A 16,375-nucleotide genomic window follows, 5' to 3' on the forward strand; every position below is an offset into this window, starting at 1 on the left:
GAAAACTAATTTATTTATTTTCTAAATATTTTATTAAATTAAAAAACATTTTTTTTGAATTTATTAAAAATTAAAATTAAAATTTTCAACTTTTAAATTTCAGTATCCTCCAAAATAGCATAAAATGACCTCTGATGTCACTACAGTTTGTTGCAATATTTTTTAACAGTTTTGAGCTAATAATTTGGTAAAAAAGAGCAAAAGTTGGATTTTGTTAGTCAATATTGAGATTTTAATTTTTTTACATATTGAATTTTAATGAGTTTCTCAATTATTGCAATTGGACAGAAGATCTAAATATAATGAATATATCACTACTAAATGTAATTAAACACTTTAAATAAATAGTATACAGTTTTTAACAAGATTAAGTACTCTAATAATACATTTCACCTACATTTATGTAAATTACACACTTCAGTCATTTTTCAAAAATGGTCTTTTATCCTTAGAAAATCTAATAGGCTAATATTCTATGCTGTCTGAATGTATTTATTGTGTTCAGTAATCAGATGCTGGTATACTTGTCAAATTTATTGCAGAAAATGTGCCAAAAATGTTAACATTTGGCTTGTAATACATATGGCAGAATAATCCATAATGCATATTCAGTGGTCATTACTACAAACATCCTTCCAATCAAGAAATACTACACTGAGGTATCCCAGACACTGGCACATGACTACACTTGTTAACAGTTATCACTGGAAACTGAAAAATATGGTGCAAGTACCTCTTGGTAGGATTTATATCAGCATTTTGTAACAAAATCTTCATTTTCAAAGTTGTCGTCAACAAAAAAAATATTATGGTGTATACCTATGTAATATCTGTAGGGCATATTCATATTAATATGCATTTATATGGACTGTTTTGCCTTTTACAAAGTGGCTACATGTCTAATACAGTAAATGAAGTAGATTAAGTAAATACAGCAGGTCAAAATTGAATATGAGGCCTATCATGTCTAATTTTCCCTGAAATTAGTGTGTAAACATTTGTTGCAAATGGCCCCAATTTTGTGACTTTCACCATCCCTCTGACACATTTCTAATAATGTATCATGACTTCAGTCACCATATCTTTACTAAGCCTCCACTTATCATATCTAAAATGCAAAATTTTACAGTTTTAGATTTTTTTGTTTTTCAAAAATTTAAATTTAAGTTTAATATTTAATTAAAAATGAAGTAAAATCTAATGATTGATTTTTTTTTTCTTTAAATATTTCAAAATCTTTCCAAGACAACACTGTGCAGATAGAACATATGTAGAAGAAAAAATAGCTGCTCATTGTATGAAGAAATTCCAAAATTTGATAAAGTTATTACATTTTGAAGTTGGTGTCCCTCAAGTTTCCATTGCTAAAATTGGCCATGGCAAGGCACTGTGGTAGGTGTTTTAACACAGCCTCTGTATACTCTCAGTTTAAAGGTGACATACCGATACTTACCGAGCATTGCTTTAATATGTATATCATTGGAATGCATTAGTGTGGGCCAGTTTTTAGGGGAAAAAATGGACTGATAGGCCTCAGATTACAGTTATCTTCCCATTTGGTTGTCGAAAATCCGGAAGTTTGACCGCGCAAGTAGTCTGCTGTTTGACTGTGATTATTTCATGGCAGACAGCTATGAAGTGGCAACTGTTTGACTGAAGTGACAGGGGATAGCATGTAGTTTGTAAACATGTGTAACTTGTTGACATTGAAGACTTGTTTGTGGTAATTCCGGCCCATGCAAAAGTAGTGCTGTTTGTGTAAAATGGGTGTACTCCGGCCTGGTTTAGAGGGTGTGTCTGTTTAAACCAATATGCTGGGAGAAAGAGCTGGACAACAGGGGTTGTCCTTTTCAGGGTATGTGTCCCCCATGCAGGCAAAGGTACATACAAAACTTCACGGGCCTGCTGATATTAATAAAAATGTTATAGCCACTAAGGCTATATAGAAACATATAGCGAAATTAATTGTGGTCTGAGGCCCACTAGGACAGATCTAGAGAATGCATGCTTAGTTAAATTGGAGGAAATAACATAATACAAAATTCAGATGACCACTTTTTGATAGTTGACATTGAAACGCACAAGACTCGCACAAACGTGATATAAATATTATAAGTTAATGATGATCATTAGATATATTTCGAGTATCTGACGTTTCTGTGATGTATTTTATATGTGTTTTGAGACATTTTCGCTTTTTGAACGTAGATAACGGCATCAATTCTGTAAGGAAAATGGCGTCGTCAAAAAATTCAAGCCCACGAATGAGTCGTCTAGATTTTCCAATTCATAGACCATTTTTGATCGGCGTGGCAGGTGGGACTGCATCTGGAAAGGTACACACATAGTTTAGGGTTTTTGTTTTGCAATTTCATATTATACTATAATGTTATTGCGTGTGGATTTGATAAAATATTAATAATTATCGTCCGTTTTCCTATTACTGTTTTGATGAGGGACCTCTTTGGGTACCGTATCCTGGCGTTATATGCATTCTATACGATAAGCAAAAAATTAAAATATAATAAAAACAATACTTCGTACATACAATAATACTTTACCTTTCTCAAGTCACATTAGTTTATTGTGAAAAACAGTGATAATCTCATGAACATCAAGTTTTCTAGTTCATCAAGATAAACGTCTCCGGCACTATATTATTAGTATATTATTGTCAGGAAGGACTTTCCTTTGGCACTGTCACTAACCCTAACCCTAACTATGATAAGTATTTATAATGTTCTTTATATGTAACAGTGCCAAAGGAAACTCCTACCTACTTTTTATTTCTTTCGTCTTTTGAAACTTAAAATTAATATTTTGTCCAGAATTATGAAAAATAACAAAATACCAACCTGTAAACAACGTTGTCCGCTTGTTATAGAAATTTGACAGGGGTCAAGGTTAGTAGACCAGTTTTTATTTTAATGTAGCGAAGCATTGTAATAATATAGCTAATTTTGAATTTGAATGACATCGGTATTCCAATGACGTCACTTTGAATCGCCTTACAATAACCATACACTGGGTACCTGACGTTTCCGTTTTAAGAATGCTGGGAAAATTCCAATGCAGACTTGCTATTTGAATTTTTTTGTTTGACCATTACTAATGCATCTGAATGTGTTTGAAGAAAATCTTGTGATTAAAAAATTGTACCTTTTACAAAATATGGATTTCAAGTGAAATTACGGTAAGATATGCTATATTTATTGTGTACGAACCCAAAACAAGGGTGCGAAAAGTGACTGTCATTGACCTTAGCCGCTAAGTCGTACAGGTGTTTCCGCTATATTTTGACAAACGTCATGTATGTTTTAGACAGTTTCATTGGCTGTCTATTTTTGTCCTTGTTATGAACTTATGGTAGTGTTGGGTCTATACTTTACATCAAAATCTTCTTTTGAAAATACAGGCCTCGGCGGCATTGTGGTTAGGCCATCGGTCTACAGGTTGGTAGGTACTGGGTTCGGATCCCAGTCGAGGCATGGGATTTTTAATCCGGATACCGACTCCAAACCCTGAGTGAGTGCTCCGCAAGGCTCAATGGGTAGGTGTAAACCACTTGCACCGACCAGTGATCCATAACTGGTTCAACAAAGGCCATGGTTTGTGCTATCCTGCCTGTGGGAAGCGCAAATAAAAGATCCCTTGCTGCTAATCGGAAAGAGTAGCCCATGTAATGGCGACAGCGGGTTTCCTCTTAAAATCTGTGTGCTCCTTAACCATATGTCTGACGCCATATAACCGTAAATCAAATGTGTTGAGTGCGTCGTTAAATAAAACATTTTTTTTATATATTTTTTTGAAAATAAGATCATAAAATGTTTGTAACTTGTAAAAAATATTGAATAATTTTCAGACCAATGATGAATGAACTGTATTCACTAACAACATATTTACAATGTTATGTTTTTGTTATAGGTTAATGTCTAATCCTCTTGTTCTACGTATTAACAAGACCAAAATTCAGATTGCCACCTTAAGTACTCTGACAGAGGTACAGTCGTCTAACTATATATTTTCAAAAAATCTAACTCCACCAAACATTTCACTAACCTATAAACAGTTGAGTTGGTTAACAATATTTAGTTTTTGACACACATACAGTTAACTTTGCATAGGAATAAATATTAATAAAAAGGGTAGCTGTTTATAAATATTGTTATGCTTCAGAACCGAATGCTTATGCTCACTGAAACTGATCTCACTAGATGCTAGTAAAAATGGATATAATTTTAATTTTGTAAATTTCAGTCATCTGTTTGTGCTAAAATTGTGGAGCAGCTTGGACAAGCAGATATTGATCATAAACAACGACAGGTGACAATAATCGGCCAGGACTCCTTTTACAAAAATTTAACAGAGGAAGAGGCAAAGAAGGCCGATAAAGGAGAGTTCAACTTTGACCATCCAGGTAGCATGTACAGATAGCCCGAGTACTCTGCCATTTGAGAGCTAACAAGACGTTTGAACAGTTATAATCACTCTCTTAATCAGAACTAGCTCTATAATGGCCTCGGTGGTGCAGTGGTTAAGCCATCGGACTTCAGGCTGATAGGTACAGGGTTTGCTGCCCGGTACCGGCTCTAACCCAGATTGAGTTCTTAAGGGCTCAGTGGGTAGGTGTAAGGCTACTACACCCTCTTCTCTCTCACTAACCTCTAACCAATTAACAACTAACCCACTGTCCCGGACAGACAGCCCAGATAGCATGCTTGAACCTTAATTGGATATAAGCACGAAAATAAGTTGAAATGAAATGAAATATAATGAAAACACTGAATTTTTGCCAACCACAGAGTACATGAATGGTCAGTAGATAAAGATTTCTGCTCTTTTACAGCAATAATCCTAGTTTTGATGTTAAATATGAATACATTGATCATTTTCGAGTTCGAAGATAACAAATGTTTCACATATTAACCAGTTAACACTACAGAAAGAAACCCGACAGCACCCAATTTGAATGCATTTCAACAATGTTTCGGTTAAATATGTAGGTGCTGATGGGTGTCTTTATTAGTGATTAATATGTTTAAAACAATTTGCCTACCCTGTAGTAGGCAGAAATCCTTTGATTGAGAGAGAGATTATAACTATCCAAACATCTGTCTAGTTCTCGGCGGGGTGGGGTGGACAGAGGAAAAGTATACATAGAACACACAGTACAGTTTGTGTATGTGTATTGTAAAGTGAAATTGTTGTATGTTTTTAAAAATTGAAGCTTTATTTACATGTAGGCTAAGATAACTGGTCACTGGTGATGGTCGGTGATGACTGGTAGTTGTACATACACTAAATAATTTTCACCAGCATTGCTGTTGCTGACCATCACACATAATAAATACCATGTCAGGATAATAAAGTCATGAAGTCTGACTCGGTCCATTACCAAATTAGCCAGCTGCTAAGTTTTATACAAAGTGGCTACAACATTTAGATTTTGGATGATATATTTTCATTAAATTAGTCACATTTTATTACATTTTCAAGGAAATTGGCTAAACTGAAATTCATTCCAGTGTCATCCCTGGAATGCTCAGTTGTTTTGATTTAATACAATAAATAAATTAGAGCCATTTTTCTCTATCTAAAGTTATATTTAGTATTAATTGTTAAATTTGACAGTATATTAGGATGTGTGTATACATATATGTAGATGCATCTGTGATAGTTTAGTGTGTAGTTTTAAACTTTCAGATGCTTTTGACTTTGAGTTGACGATGAAGACAATGAAGGCTATTGCGAGTAATAAAACTGTTGAAGTACCCTCATACAACTATATTACTAATAAAAGGTATGTATAGTTTTTTAAGTACATTATTGTACAATTGTCCATCATTCAATTAAATCATATTATAAAGGATTTAAAAAAAATTATGATTTAGTTTTTTTAATACTTTAAACGTGATTACCCTGGTCAGGTAGTATATTCAGGTTATAAATATTGAATTTTGAAGTAGTATGCAAATAAAACTTATCTCTTTTCTAACAAAAAGAAAATGGTGCACGAAAAGGCAGCTCCATGTTGAATAGTTAGCATCTGATGCGACTGACAGAGCTGAAATTTTATTAGAAAGTTCTAAAACTGTTGAACTTCAGATTTTATTATTTATTGTAGATGGCATTTTTATTATTTTATAGTCACATTTTAATAAATAAGTAAATATTGTTAATTATGTTTTAGGGCAGATACTACACATCGGATTTACCCTGCAGACGTGATACTGTTTGAGGGAATTCTCGTATTTTACCCCAAAGAACTGCGAGACATGTTCCATATGAAATTGTTTGTCGATACAGACCCAGATACCCGGCTTTCTAGAAGAGGTATTTCTATGGAAATCTTCAATTTATAGAGTTAAACTTAAGCAGCTAGTTTTGAAAGTTAGTTCAGTCATCTGGGCCCATGCTTATAAAACTTTAGTCCAGACTCGATCTCTAATGACGTGACATGCACACAATTTGTATGGCGTTGTCATGACATTAGTGTCTCAGACTCTATTAGAGTGTCGAGTCTAGACTCTAAAAGTTCCAGACCTGTTGTAACATGTTTAATACATGGTGACACTGAACAGTTTAAAAGTGTCTAGTTTTTAGTGCTTCAGTATGGTACATTCTGCTATGATGCACTCTGCATTTGTATATGATGTAGATTTGTGATAACAGCTAACAAATTGAAGAATTGCTCGTCATGGGAAGAAAACATAACAGGAATATCTGTTGTAAATGTTTAAATATTAAAAATATAATCCATGTACTGTTTAAAAAAACATCTCAGTGATCCAGGACAGGGAACACATTTTTTTGAAAATCTTCATTACCGGTATTTTAAATAAATTGAAAATCGATTAGCAACTTCTGTTTAATGTTTTAAAATTGTGTAGCGATCTCTGAAACTTAAATAGTGGATCACAACGCGATACTGAACAAAATGTTCCCTGCAGGAATCTGAGTCTGAACAAAGCAACAGCTTTCTTACTTCAGTCTTAGAAATAATATAAAATCTTGATTCATAGCAATAAAAACTACAGTTACAATGCCAGTTAAAAATACTGAAATTTTTTCATCTTAAATCTTACTTTGTGAATCAACATAACAGTAAAATTAAATGTCCTAAATCTTTTTCTAAGCCACTACATGTTTAACAATTTAGGATGTAGTTCTTTCAAGTTTGTTATCATAATTAAATATTTTGTATGCCATTTTTTCCACCAGTATTACGAGATATTCAGGAAAGGGGACGTACATTGGAAAATATAATTCATCAATACACAACACTAGTGAAACCTGCATTTGAAGAGTTCTGTCTTCCTGTAAGTAGAAATTAACAAATATAAAGAGTTCATTTCCAAAATACGATAATATATATATATATGTACGCCGATTTCCAGATTTTGGAGTTAGCAGTGAAGGTGATAATTAGTACAAGTCAACAATGTGACAATAAAGTTTCCACCAAAATGCCATCTATGCCCAAGAAGTTAAAATTGCTTCTTGTGATATATGCTACATGTATGTCAGGTTGCAACAAAGCCCAATTTTTCTCAAAATGACATACATTGATAAATAATGTTTTGAAAATGAACTCTTTATACGTTGTTAAACTTGCTGGGTTTTTTCCTAAGTCCCATTTGGACCTTGCATTGAACCTGTGAATTTTGTTGCCAAAAACCTAAAAATTGTTTACCCCCCCCAGAAAAATAGAGGGACTCAACTCTGTGACCAGTATGCCAATAGAATAAACATTTTAAACATGTTTCATGCCAATGATGAAAATAGTGAAATATAAACAAGAATTATGAAATAGCACCCATTTATCATCTAATCAAGATGATTCAACATTGCTGATTGTAGTAAGTTCTTATTGGGATGAATCCGATTGTAGTTCCAGAGCATCAAAGAATTAATGAGTCAAAGAATACAGTGCTACCTGTTACATCATTTTTGTATTTAGTTAAATAATTCGCTTGTGCTTAGTTATTAAAAAAACCACACCATTCAATCATAATGTAACGGAACATGCTCTTAAATTCTTTTCGCCTGTGGCGATATTAATTGTTTTAGAGGGCCGTGTGCAGTCCCAATATGCACTTAAGACCAGATGGGCTTTGTTATGTAATACCTCCGCGCGACCGTACCCTCTAATACACACCCAGACCAGGTGCGGAGGCCATGAGGCCAGTTGTTACGTAATACCTCCGCGAGTGCGGTTTTTACAACCGTGATTTTGGCGACTAGGCGACAGTAAGTCTGGCCATCTAAGAGAAAATTGCCGTCTTGGTCGCTGTGGAAATATCACTTGTAGGTATTCGGTACCGCGATGTGCCCCCAGGCGATATTTGATTTTGTAATAAATAGATAGGATTTAGAGTTATCGGGGAGAAACAAAGGAAGGCTCCAGGGGATCGTTGTCCGTCCGGACTGGTAAATATTTTATTTCTGCTCTGTGTATAACCTTGATGTGATTGATGTGACTTTAAATATTTTAATACTGTATTATACCAATATTATTTAGATGGTGCTGCCGGTAATCTGACGCAGTAAACTGTAGGCTCACTGTTCTAATATATATAAAGCTTAACCAGTCATCCTAGAGGACCTAGGTAAACTGTAGGTTATTGTCTTTATTGTGATAGGTACCAGTATTAAGTCTGTATTACAAGGTTACTGAATGAGTAGTTAAGGGTTAATTAAAAATTAACCAGTTAGGAATAGAGTTGTAATTCCTTTATTAATTAAGTTCCCCTGGAAGCGTTTCTCAATTATCACACGTGTGGGTGTTGTGTCACGGTGAAGTGATTAGAATATTGTGTAAACTAGACACCTAGTGATTAACTAATTAAGTGATTAGTTCTGGGTTGTTATTATATTTGTTGTTGTTAATTAACTACTGCGGCAGTACATTTGTCTGCGTAGTAGTAATACAGATTCCAAAGTGTATAGTGTTTTTGTTGTGTTTTCTAGTGAACTAAACGTGCTATATTACGTATACTTTATATAAGATCTTATCTCTGATCATACCTAGACAAGCCACGCGGGTATAAACTGCCCGTTACAGAGAGATCTAATAGATATACAGTTAGGAGAGATATTTGGATAATCGTGTTTCATTCAGTTACGGGTATTGTAGGATCCCCGTGACACATAACTTTTATGTTTGTGTTTAGTTTAGTTAAATAATTTGTTAGTATGTCTTATTTACTTGTGCTTACTGAAATAATGAAACTCCTTTTCAAATTATTGTTCATCAAAGTAATAATAAACATTATTATTAAAATTTATCTTGAAATATAATTTTCTTTTAGACTTCTATAATAAGTGTACATGACACCCATATACACCAGAATGCCTCCAGCAACTGAATTTTCAAACTGTTTTGCAAGTTTAACCTCTGAATTCAGATCCTGAGGGAAACATTGAACATATCAACTAAAATTAATTTTAGCTGTGTGCATAGGCATACTAATATTTGTAAGAGTACTATCTAAGAGGGTTGTTTTCATCCACAGGATAAGACATTTTAGTAGCTAAATGACCCAGCCACCCCACTCCCAATAAAACCCACCCATCCATACCATTACCCCCCCCCCCCCCCAAACAAAGCTTAAATAGTATCAATTTATTATTTATGGTTGTTACCTAACAAGTGTTTTTGTTGTATGTATGGTTAGTGGTGGCGGCACCTTTTAATTTTTGGCCACTTGGATATGGCGATAATTCATATTGTAGGTCATCTTCTGTGGTACATCAATGGGCCCATTGGGCTATTTCTCATTCCAGCCAGTGCTCCACAACTGGTTTAACAAAGGCTGTGGTATGTACTATCCTGTCTGTGTGATGGAGCATATAAAAGATCCCTTGCTGCTAACAAAAAAAGAGTAGCCCATGAAATGGTGACAGCGGGTTTCCTCTCTCAGTATCTATGTGGTCCTTAACCATATGCCTGATGCCATATAACCGTAAATAAAATGTGTTGAGTGCGTCGTGAAATAAAACATTTCTTCTTCTTTTTCTTTGATATGGCTTTAGTTTAAAATATCTATTATTGGAAGGAGAAATAACAGTGTGGAATTGATTGTTATGCTAATGTGATTGGTAATTATGATTGATATCATCGGTTTTTATTCTCAGACAAAGAAATATGCAGATGTGATTATTCCCAGAGGAGCAGATAACACAGGTAACAATTTAATTTTTATGTTCATTCACAATTTATGTGTATATATAGTAGTTTCATATTTTATTATAAATAACTGACAGTTTGTAGCATAGTGGTATGGTCATTGTTCATATTGCTGGTATGGACTGGGTTTTCACCCCAATACACCACGACTGGTGTTGTCCTATCTGTGGGATGATGCATATAAAAGATCCCTTGCTGCTAATCGAAAAGAGTAGCCCTTGAAGTGGTGACAGTGGGTTTCCTCTCAATATCTGTGTGGCCCTTAACAATATGTCTGACGCCATATAACCGTAAATAAGTGCGTTGTTAATTAAAACATTTCCTTCCTTCCTTCACCCCAGTACCAGCTAGTACCCACAGTGACCTTTAACATCATTTGGACATGTAAAGTCAATACACTGGCTTCTCTTGTAACCAATAACAACCAACCATTATCATTATCTTCCATGTCCTCAACAGACAGTCCTGAAAACTGGGGTGTGTGTGAGTAGATAGTATTCTTGAATCTTAATTGGATATGAGCATGAAAATTGACATTTAAGAGAAGAAGAGAGACAGACCCTCACTTAATGGTATATATTAGTAACATGTTTTATTATGTACTCTCTTTATCATCTGTTTTAGCAAGGGGTAGGATGTATCTCAGTGGTAGGGTACTCGGTGGAGGTGTGATGGTTTACATTATCGATCACCCTCAGTGGACTTACCGGCCTCGGTGGCGTCGTGGCAGGCCATCGGTCTACAGGCTGGTAGGTACTGGGTTCGGATCCCAGTCGAGGCATGGGATTTGTAATCCAGATACCGACTCCAAACCCTGAGTGAGTGCTCTGCAAGGCTCAATGGGTAGGTGTAAACCACTTGCACCGACCAGTGATCCATAACTGGTTCAACAAAGGCCATGGTTTGTGCTATCCTGCCTGTGGGAAGTGCAAATAAAAGATCCCTTGCTGTTAATCGGAAGAGTAGCCCATGTAGTGGCGACAGCGGGTTTCCTCTCAAAATCTGTGTGGTCCATAACCATATGTCTGACGCCATATAACCATAAATAAAATGTGTTGAGTGCGTCGTTAAATAAAACATTTCTTTCTTTCCCTCAGTGGACTTCGTACTCTCTCCCCCCCCCCCCCCCCCCCCCCCCCCCCAAACTCCTCGACACTATCATTGTTCCACAACTGGTACATCAAAGACTGTCCTGTCTATAGGAAAGTGCATATTAAAGATCCCTTGCTATTCTTATAATTACGTGATATATTCTTGAAAATACTTTGATCTGTCATCTGTTTAAATAGCAAGGGCAGGATGTAGCTCAGTGATAGAGCACTCAGTTGAGGTACTGTGGGTCACATCGTTCACCGTCAGTGGACGTTCTTCCCCCTACTCCATCAGTGCTCCACAAATGGTATATCAAAGGCTGTGGTATATGCTATCCTGTATATAGGAAAGTGCATATAAAAGATTCCTTGCTACTCTCTTGGTAAAAGTAGCCTATATGGTGGCAGCAGGGTTTTTTCTCTTTCTGTCTTTGAACTAAATTTTAAAATTACTATATGTTATATTACCAAATAGCGGGGCTTCTAGAATGTTTACAAAATCCACTAGCCATGGGATCAGTGATTTTAAAAACTTTACCAGCCTCGATTATAAATTTACTAGCCCTACTTTACTTTTACAATTTTACTAATAGTAATAATCAGATATGTTACCTAAAGAGAGAGATTGCAATTAAAACACTAAGATTGGATTAGGGGCAGGATATTCATATTTACAACACAGACTTAAATACAGCATTTGACAACTTTATTTTTCACTAGCTGTCGGGCATGGCAGTTGTAGTTATTTACTAGCCCAACATTGAATATCACTTGCCCTGCAACTAGCCATAGTTTAAAATGTTCTGAGTTGTCGTTAAACACTTATTCCTCTTCTTCCTGTTTAACAGTTGCAATTGATCTGATCGTTCAGCACATCCAGGAACTGATGCGACCACCCAGTGTATCGAAGAGGTCTCGTCACAATTCTGATTCGTTCGTCGGCAGGCCGCACTGATTGGTCCAGTTCATCAGATATAGAAGCTCATACATTAGATACCTGAAGGAAAACCAATTAGTCTAGCATCAATAACATGAAGGAAAAACCACAAAGTTACTACCAACTTGATTACATAAGGGAAATCTCCACTAAGTTGCCACCAGCCTGAAAATTCAACAGATACATAACCGGAAATCCACTAGTCAACCAGTCCATGAAGGAGAAGCCATTAGGTTACCACCAGCCTGATTACATGAAGGTAAACCCTTCAGTTAACACCAGCCTGATTACATGAAGAAAAACCCTTCAGGTTAACACCAGCCTGATTACATGTAGGAAAACCCTTCAGGTTAACACCAGCCTGATTACATGGAGGAAAACCCTTCAGGTTAACACCAGCCTGATTACATGGAAGAAAACCCTTCAGGTTACCACCAGCCTGATTACATGGAGGAAAACCCTTCAGGTTACCACCAGCCTGATTACATGGAGAAAAACCCTTCAAGTTAACACCAGCCTGATTACATGAAGGAAAACCCTTCAGGTTAACACCAGCCTGATTACATGGAGAAAACCCTTCAGGTTAACACCAGCCTGATTACATGAAGGAAAACCCTTCAGGTTAACACCAGCCTGATTACATGAAGGAAAACCCTTCAGGTTAACACCAGCCTGATTACATGGAGAAAACCCTTCAGGTTAACACCAGCCTGATTACATGGAGAAAAACCCTTCAGGGTAACACCAGCCTGATTACATGAAGGAAAACCCCACCAGCCTGATTACATGAAGGAAAACCCAATGTTATGTTCCCACCATCCAGGAAAACCAGCTTGATTAAATGAAGTTGGATATCAGTATGCAGAACTATTATTCAAAATCAAAACTGCTATCTTCAGTATTGCATCTTAATTATCAACATTGACATGTGTAAATATCGCTGAACAATATGTATATAAAATATTGCAAAAACCTTGTATGCAGATTTAAGTTGATTTTACTCAAGACTGAGCCAATATATTGTTATTTTCAATGTTAAGTTTATGATGTTAACTCCACCCGGTTGAAAGAAAAAGATTAATTTGTATGTAATGTGTGGTCATAGGAACTGTATGTAGGCCTAATATATAAAAGGTGAGGTTATAAAACGTACGTATGTAATAAATAGGGTAATGTAAACTATAGAGTCCTCACACTGGAACACATTGTGCTTTGGCCAGTTTTTGGATATGTAGAGTATTTCTTTGAAAATTATTAAAATGTGGTTAATTTAAGGAATATTTTATTAGCCAAGATATATCTTGTAGCCAATTTGTATAAAAATTAGCAAGTGGCAAATTTAGCAATGTAAAGAGTGATCCATGCTATACATGAGGTAAATAAAACTGCATGTATATAGTAAATTGAGGCATATTATTGGAAGTGAAATGAACAAAGTATTGATGGTTTACAGAGACGGATCTAGGGAGGGCCCAGACCCCCCTCCCCCCCTAAATTTTTGCGATAGTTATAATTTTATTATATATTAATGTTTTTTACAAACCTCCCCCAAAGTTCCCTTGGCATTCCACCTCATGTCACTGCCCCCCCCCCCCCCAAATGGATTTTCTGGATCTGCCACTGGTTTAAAATGGTGAGAATGCAGTATGCAGCCATTCATCAGTTATCGTAGTAATGCAAATTAATTTAAAAAAAATTATCCCTCATCCTACCCTTGTAATATTTTGTAACATTGAGACCAATCCCCTCTCTAAATTTACACAACATTCGTCAGTGCCCCCACTCCCACGATTTCCCTGTTTGATATAATTTGATCAATATCATTGCATTTACTGTTTGTATTTATTCTTGTTTGTTTTGGTAATTATAGAAAGTCATCTGTTAAAAACAAAATAGCAATGATTGGCTGCATGTTACTTTATGAATAAAACCGAAAATGGTATAATTCTTGATAAATACCCCTTCCCCCCAGAGAGTTACATAATTATTGAATGGGCCAGATGCACCTGCAGTTACTATTTGGTGTTATTTTGGAAGTCCGATCCTTGTTCTGATTTATGAACGTAGAGACATTCACTGAACTGTTTTGTTAGAATTTATGAAACCTTTTTTTGTCAAACACGGTAGAGAATGTATTGTAAATATAGTATTTTTGGGGCGTAGCCAGAGAGGAAAAAACGCTGAGGCAAACCCAGAGCTGTAAAATAAATAGTGACATGGGAAAAATAAAATAAATCTGGGGAAATTCCAGATGAGGCAAGCATCTTGTCTTCCTCGTGCTGGACCAGCCTCGGTGGCGTCGTGGCAGGCCTTTGGTCTACAGGCTGGTAGGTACTGGGTTCGGATCCCAGTCGAGGCATGGGATTTTTAATCCAGATACCGACTCCCAATCCCTGAGTGAGTGCTCCGCAAGGCTCAATGGGTAGGTGTAAACCACTTGCACGGACCAGTGATCCATAACTGGTTCAACAAAGGCCATGGTTTGTGCTATCCTGCCTGTGGGAAGCACAAATAAAAGATCCCTTGCTGCTAATCAGAAGAGTAGCCCATGTAGTGTGGTCCTTAATCGTATGTCTGACGCCATATAACCGTAAATAAAATGTGTTGAGTGCGTCGTTAAATAAAAAACTTCTTTTCCTCGTGCTGGCTACGCCATTGTATTTACATATGTGTAAGACAACAACAGACTTTGTAAATTCAGTCCTATATGTTTAGTTGCTTATCTGCAAATATTGTAGGTATAAATCTGACTGGTCCAAACTAATGTCTCATGACTAGTAAATAAAAGGCATCGGTATGAACTGTTTTACTGTTAAGTTTTGGGGAAAATTTGTATAAAATATTCCATGTTACTTTTTTAGCTGCCTATAGGGCAATAATAGGTTTACTCTCCTCCCTCTCACCGAAGTATTGAAATAACAATATGTCCATCAAATAGCTGAGGTTTAAATGTGGTGAGGGGTCATTAAACAAATTACCTTTCTTTTCCTTGACTGTAAGAAATTAATCTTCACCTTTTCAGTCCTTATGGTTTGATGTGAAAAATTATTTCCTCATGAGCAGAAAAAAAGGTCGCTCATCACATTGAAATCGCTAATTTATTTTACTGAAAATTACTGTGAATTTCACACTGATAGCAATTACTCTCTTTCATAACTTCAGGAAAGCAGTTTATTGCTCACCACAAAAATTCAAACCATAAGTACTGCTATTTGCTTACATGTATGTCTGATACTTGGCCACAAACATAAAATGTCCATAGTAATGCCTTAACCATAATTGTCCAATACAAATATTGCCAATATATTAACAACATCAAAATGTAGCAAGTTTTGATGGCATATCATGCAGTTAACATTTGGGACATTACATAAGCATTTATACTGATTGGGGTAGGATCTAGCTTCAGTGAAAGAGTGTTTGATTGAGTTGCATTGATAGCAGGACTGAATCACCCTTGATATATGTCTATTTTCTGATTGGACTTTCCATATCTGCCTCACAAAGTGGTATGTGCTTGTCCTGTCTGTAGGAAAGTGCATATAAAAGATCCCTTGCTGCTTATTGTAAAATGTAGTGGGTTTCCTCTAAGACTGTATGTCAGAATTATCAAATGTGTGACATCCACTTAGCCGATGATTAATGCCAGTATGCTCTAGTGGTGTCATTAAACAAAATAAACTCATTTTCATGTGATGGCATGTCGGTTTTTATATATTTCCTTGTGTATTTCATGATTTATAGTATACCATTTTACAACTTAAAATTTATGTAAAATTATGAACATTATTATGTGTGATTGGTTGTTGTATTTAAATTATATGTTGTTATGTTTGGGGGTTTTAAGTTTGTTTTATTAAACCATTGTTTGGGGTGATAGTTTGCACACCTTTTTCACTCATGGATTTATTGTATAGCACTGTATGTATATGAATGTGACTAACATTTTGTTTTCTATAAATTATATTTATTCCAGTGTATTTGTTCTTGTATTGTTGATTGTTTTAACAACGGCCTAGATACTGCTGGCAATCTTTATAAATGCATTTACCTGTCCTCAAAGACTCAGTGGACAAATTGTACGTTTTGTCTTGTAAAGCATAATTTTGTTTAGTACACTTTGTATTGTCTCTCTCTATCCGTCCATTTGCCATTAAT

General features: G+C 35.7%; 1 protein-coding gene across 1 annotated transcript; it reads left to right on the top strand.

Moving 5' to 3' along the window:
* The first annotated feature begins 2,069 nt into the window (after positions 1–2,069).
* LOC121384551 (uridine-cytidine kinase 2-like) lies at positions 2,070–14,623 on the top strand. Its single transcript, XM_041514990.1, has 7 exons — positions 2,070–2,336; positions 4,258–4,417; positions 5,704–5,800; positions 6,191–6,333; positions 7,222–7,319; positions 10,138–10,186; positions 12,129–14,623. Exons 1-7 carry the CDS (start codon positions 2,163–2,165, stop codon positions 12,233–12,235), a joined length of 828 nt encoding a protein of 275 aa, XP_041370924.1. The 5' UTR covers positions 2,070–2,162; the 3' UTR covers positions 12,236–14,623.
* The last annotated feature ends 1,752 nt before the right edge of the window (positions 14,624–16,375 follow it).

This window comes from Gigantopelta aegis, chromosome 10 (genome assembly GCF_016097555.1).
Source record: "Gigantopelta aegis isolate Gae_Host chromosome 10, Gae_host_genome, whole genome shotgun sequence".
Taxonomy (NCBI): domain Eukaryota; kingdom Metazoa; phylum Mollusca; class Gastropoda; order Neomphalida; family Peltospiridae; genus Gigantopelta; species Gigantopelta aegis.

Excerpts from the sequence above, each read along its gene's own strand:
- LOC121384551 (XM_041514990.1), top strand. The coding sequence starts at position 2,163 with ATGTATTTTATATGTGTTTTGAGACATTTTCGCTTTTTGAACGTAGAT. Across the intron at positions 2,337-4,257 it reads GTGGGACTGCATCTGGAAAG|TCATCTGTTTGTGCTAAAAT; the intron begins GTACACACATAG and ends TGTAAATTTCAG. Across the intron at positions 6,334-7,221 it reads TACCCGGCTTTCTAGAAGAG|TATTACGAGATATTCAGGAA; the intron begins GTATTTCTATGG and ends TTTTTCCACCAG.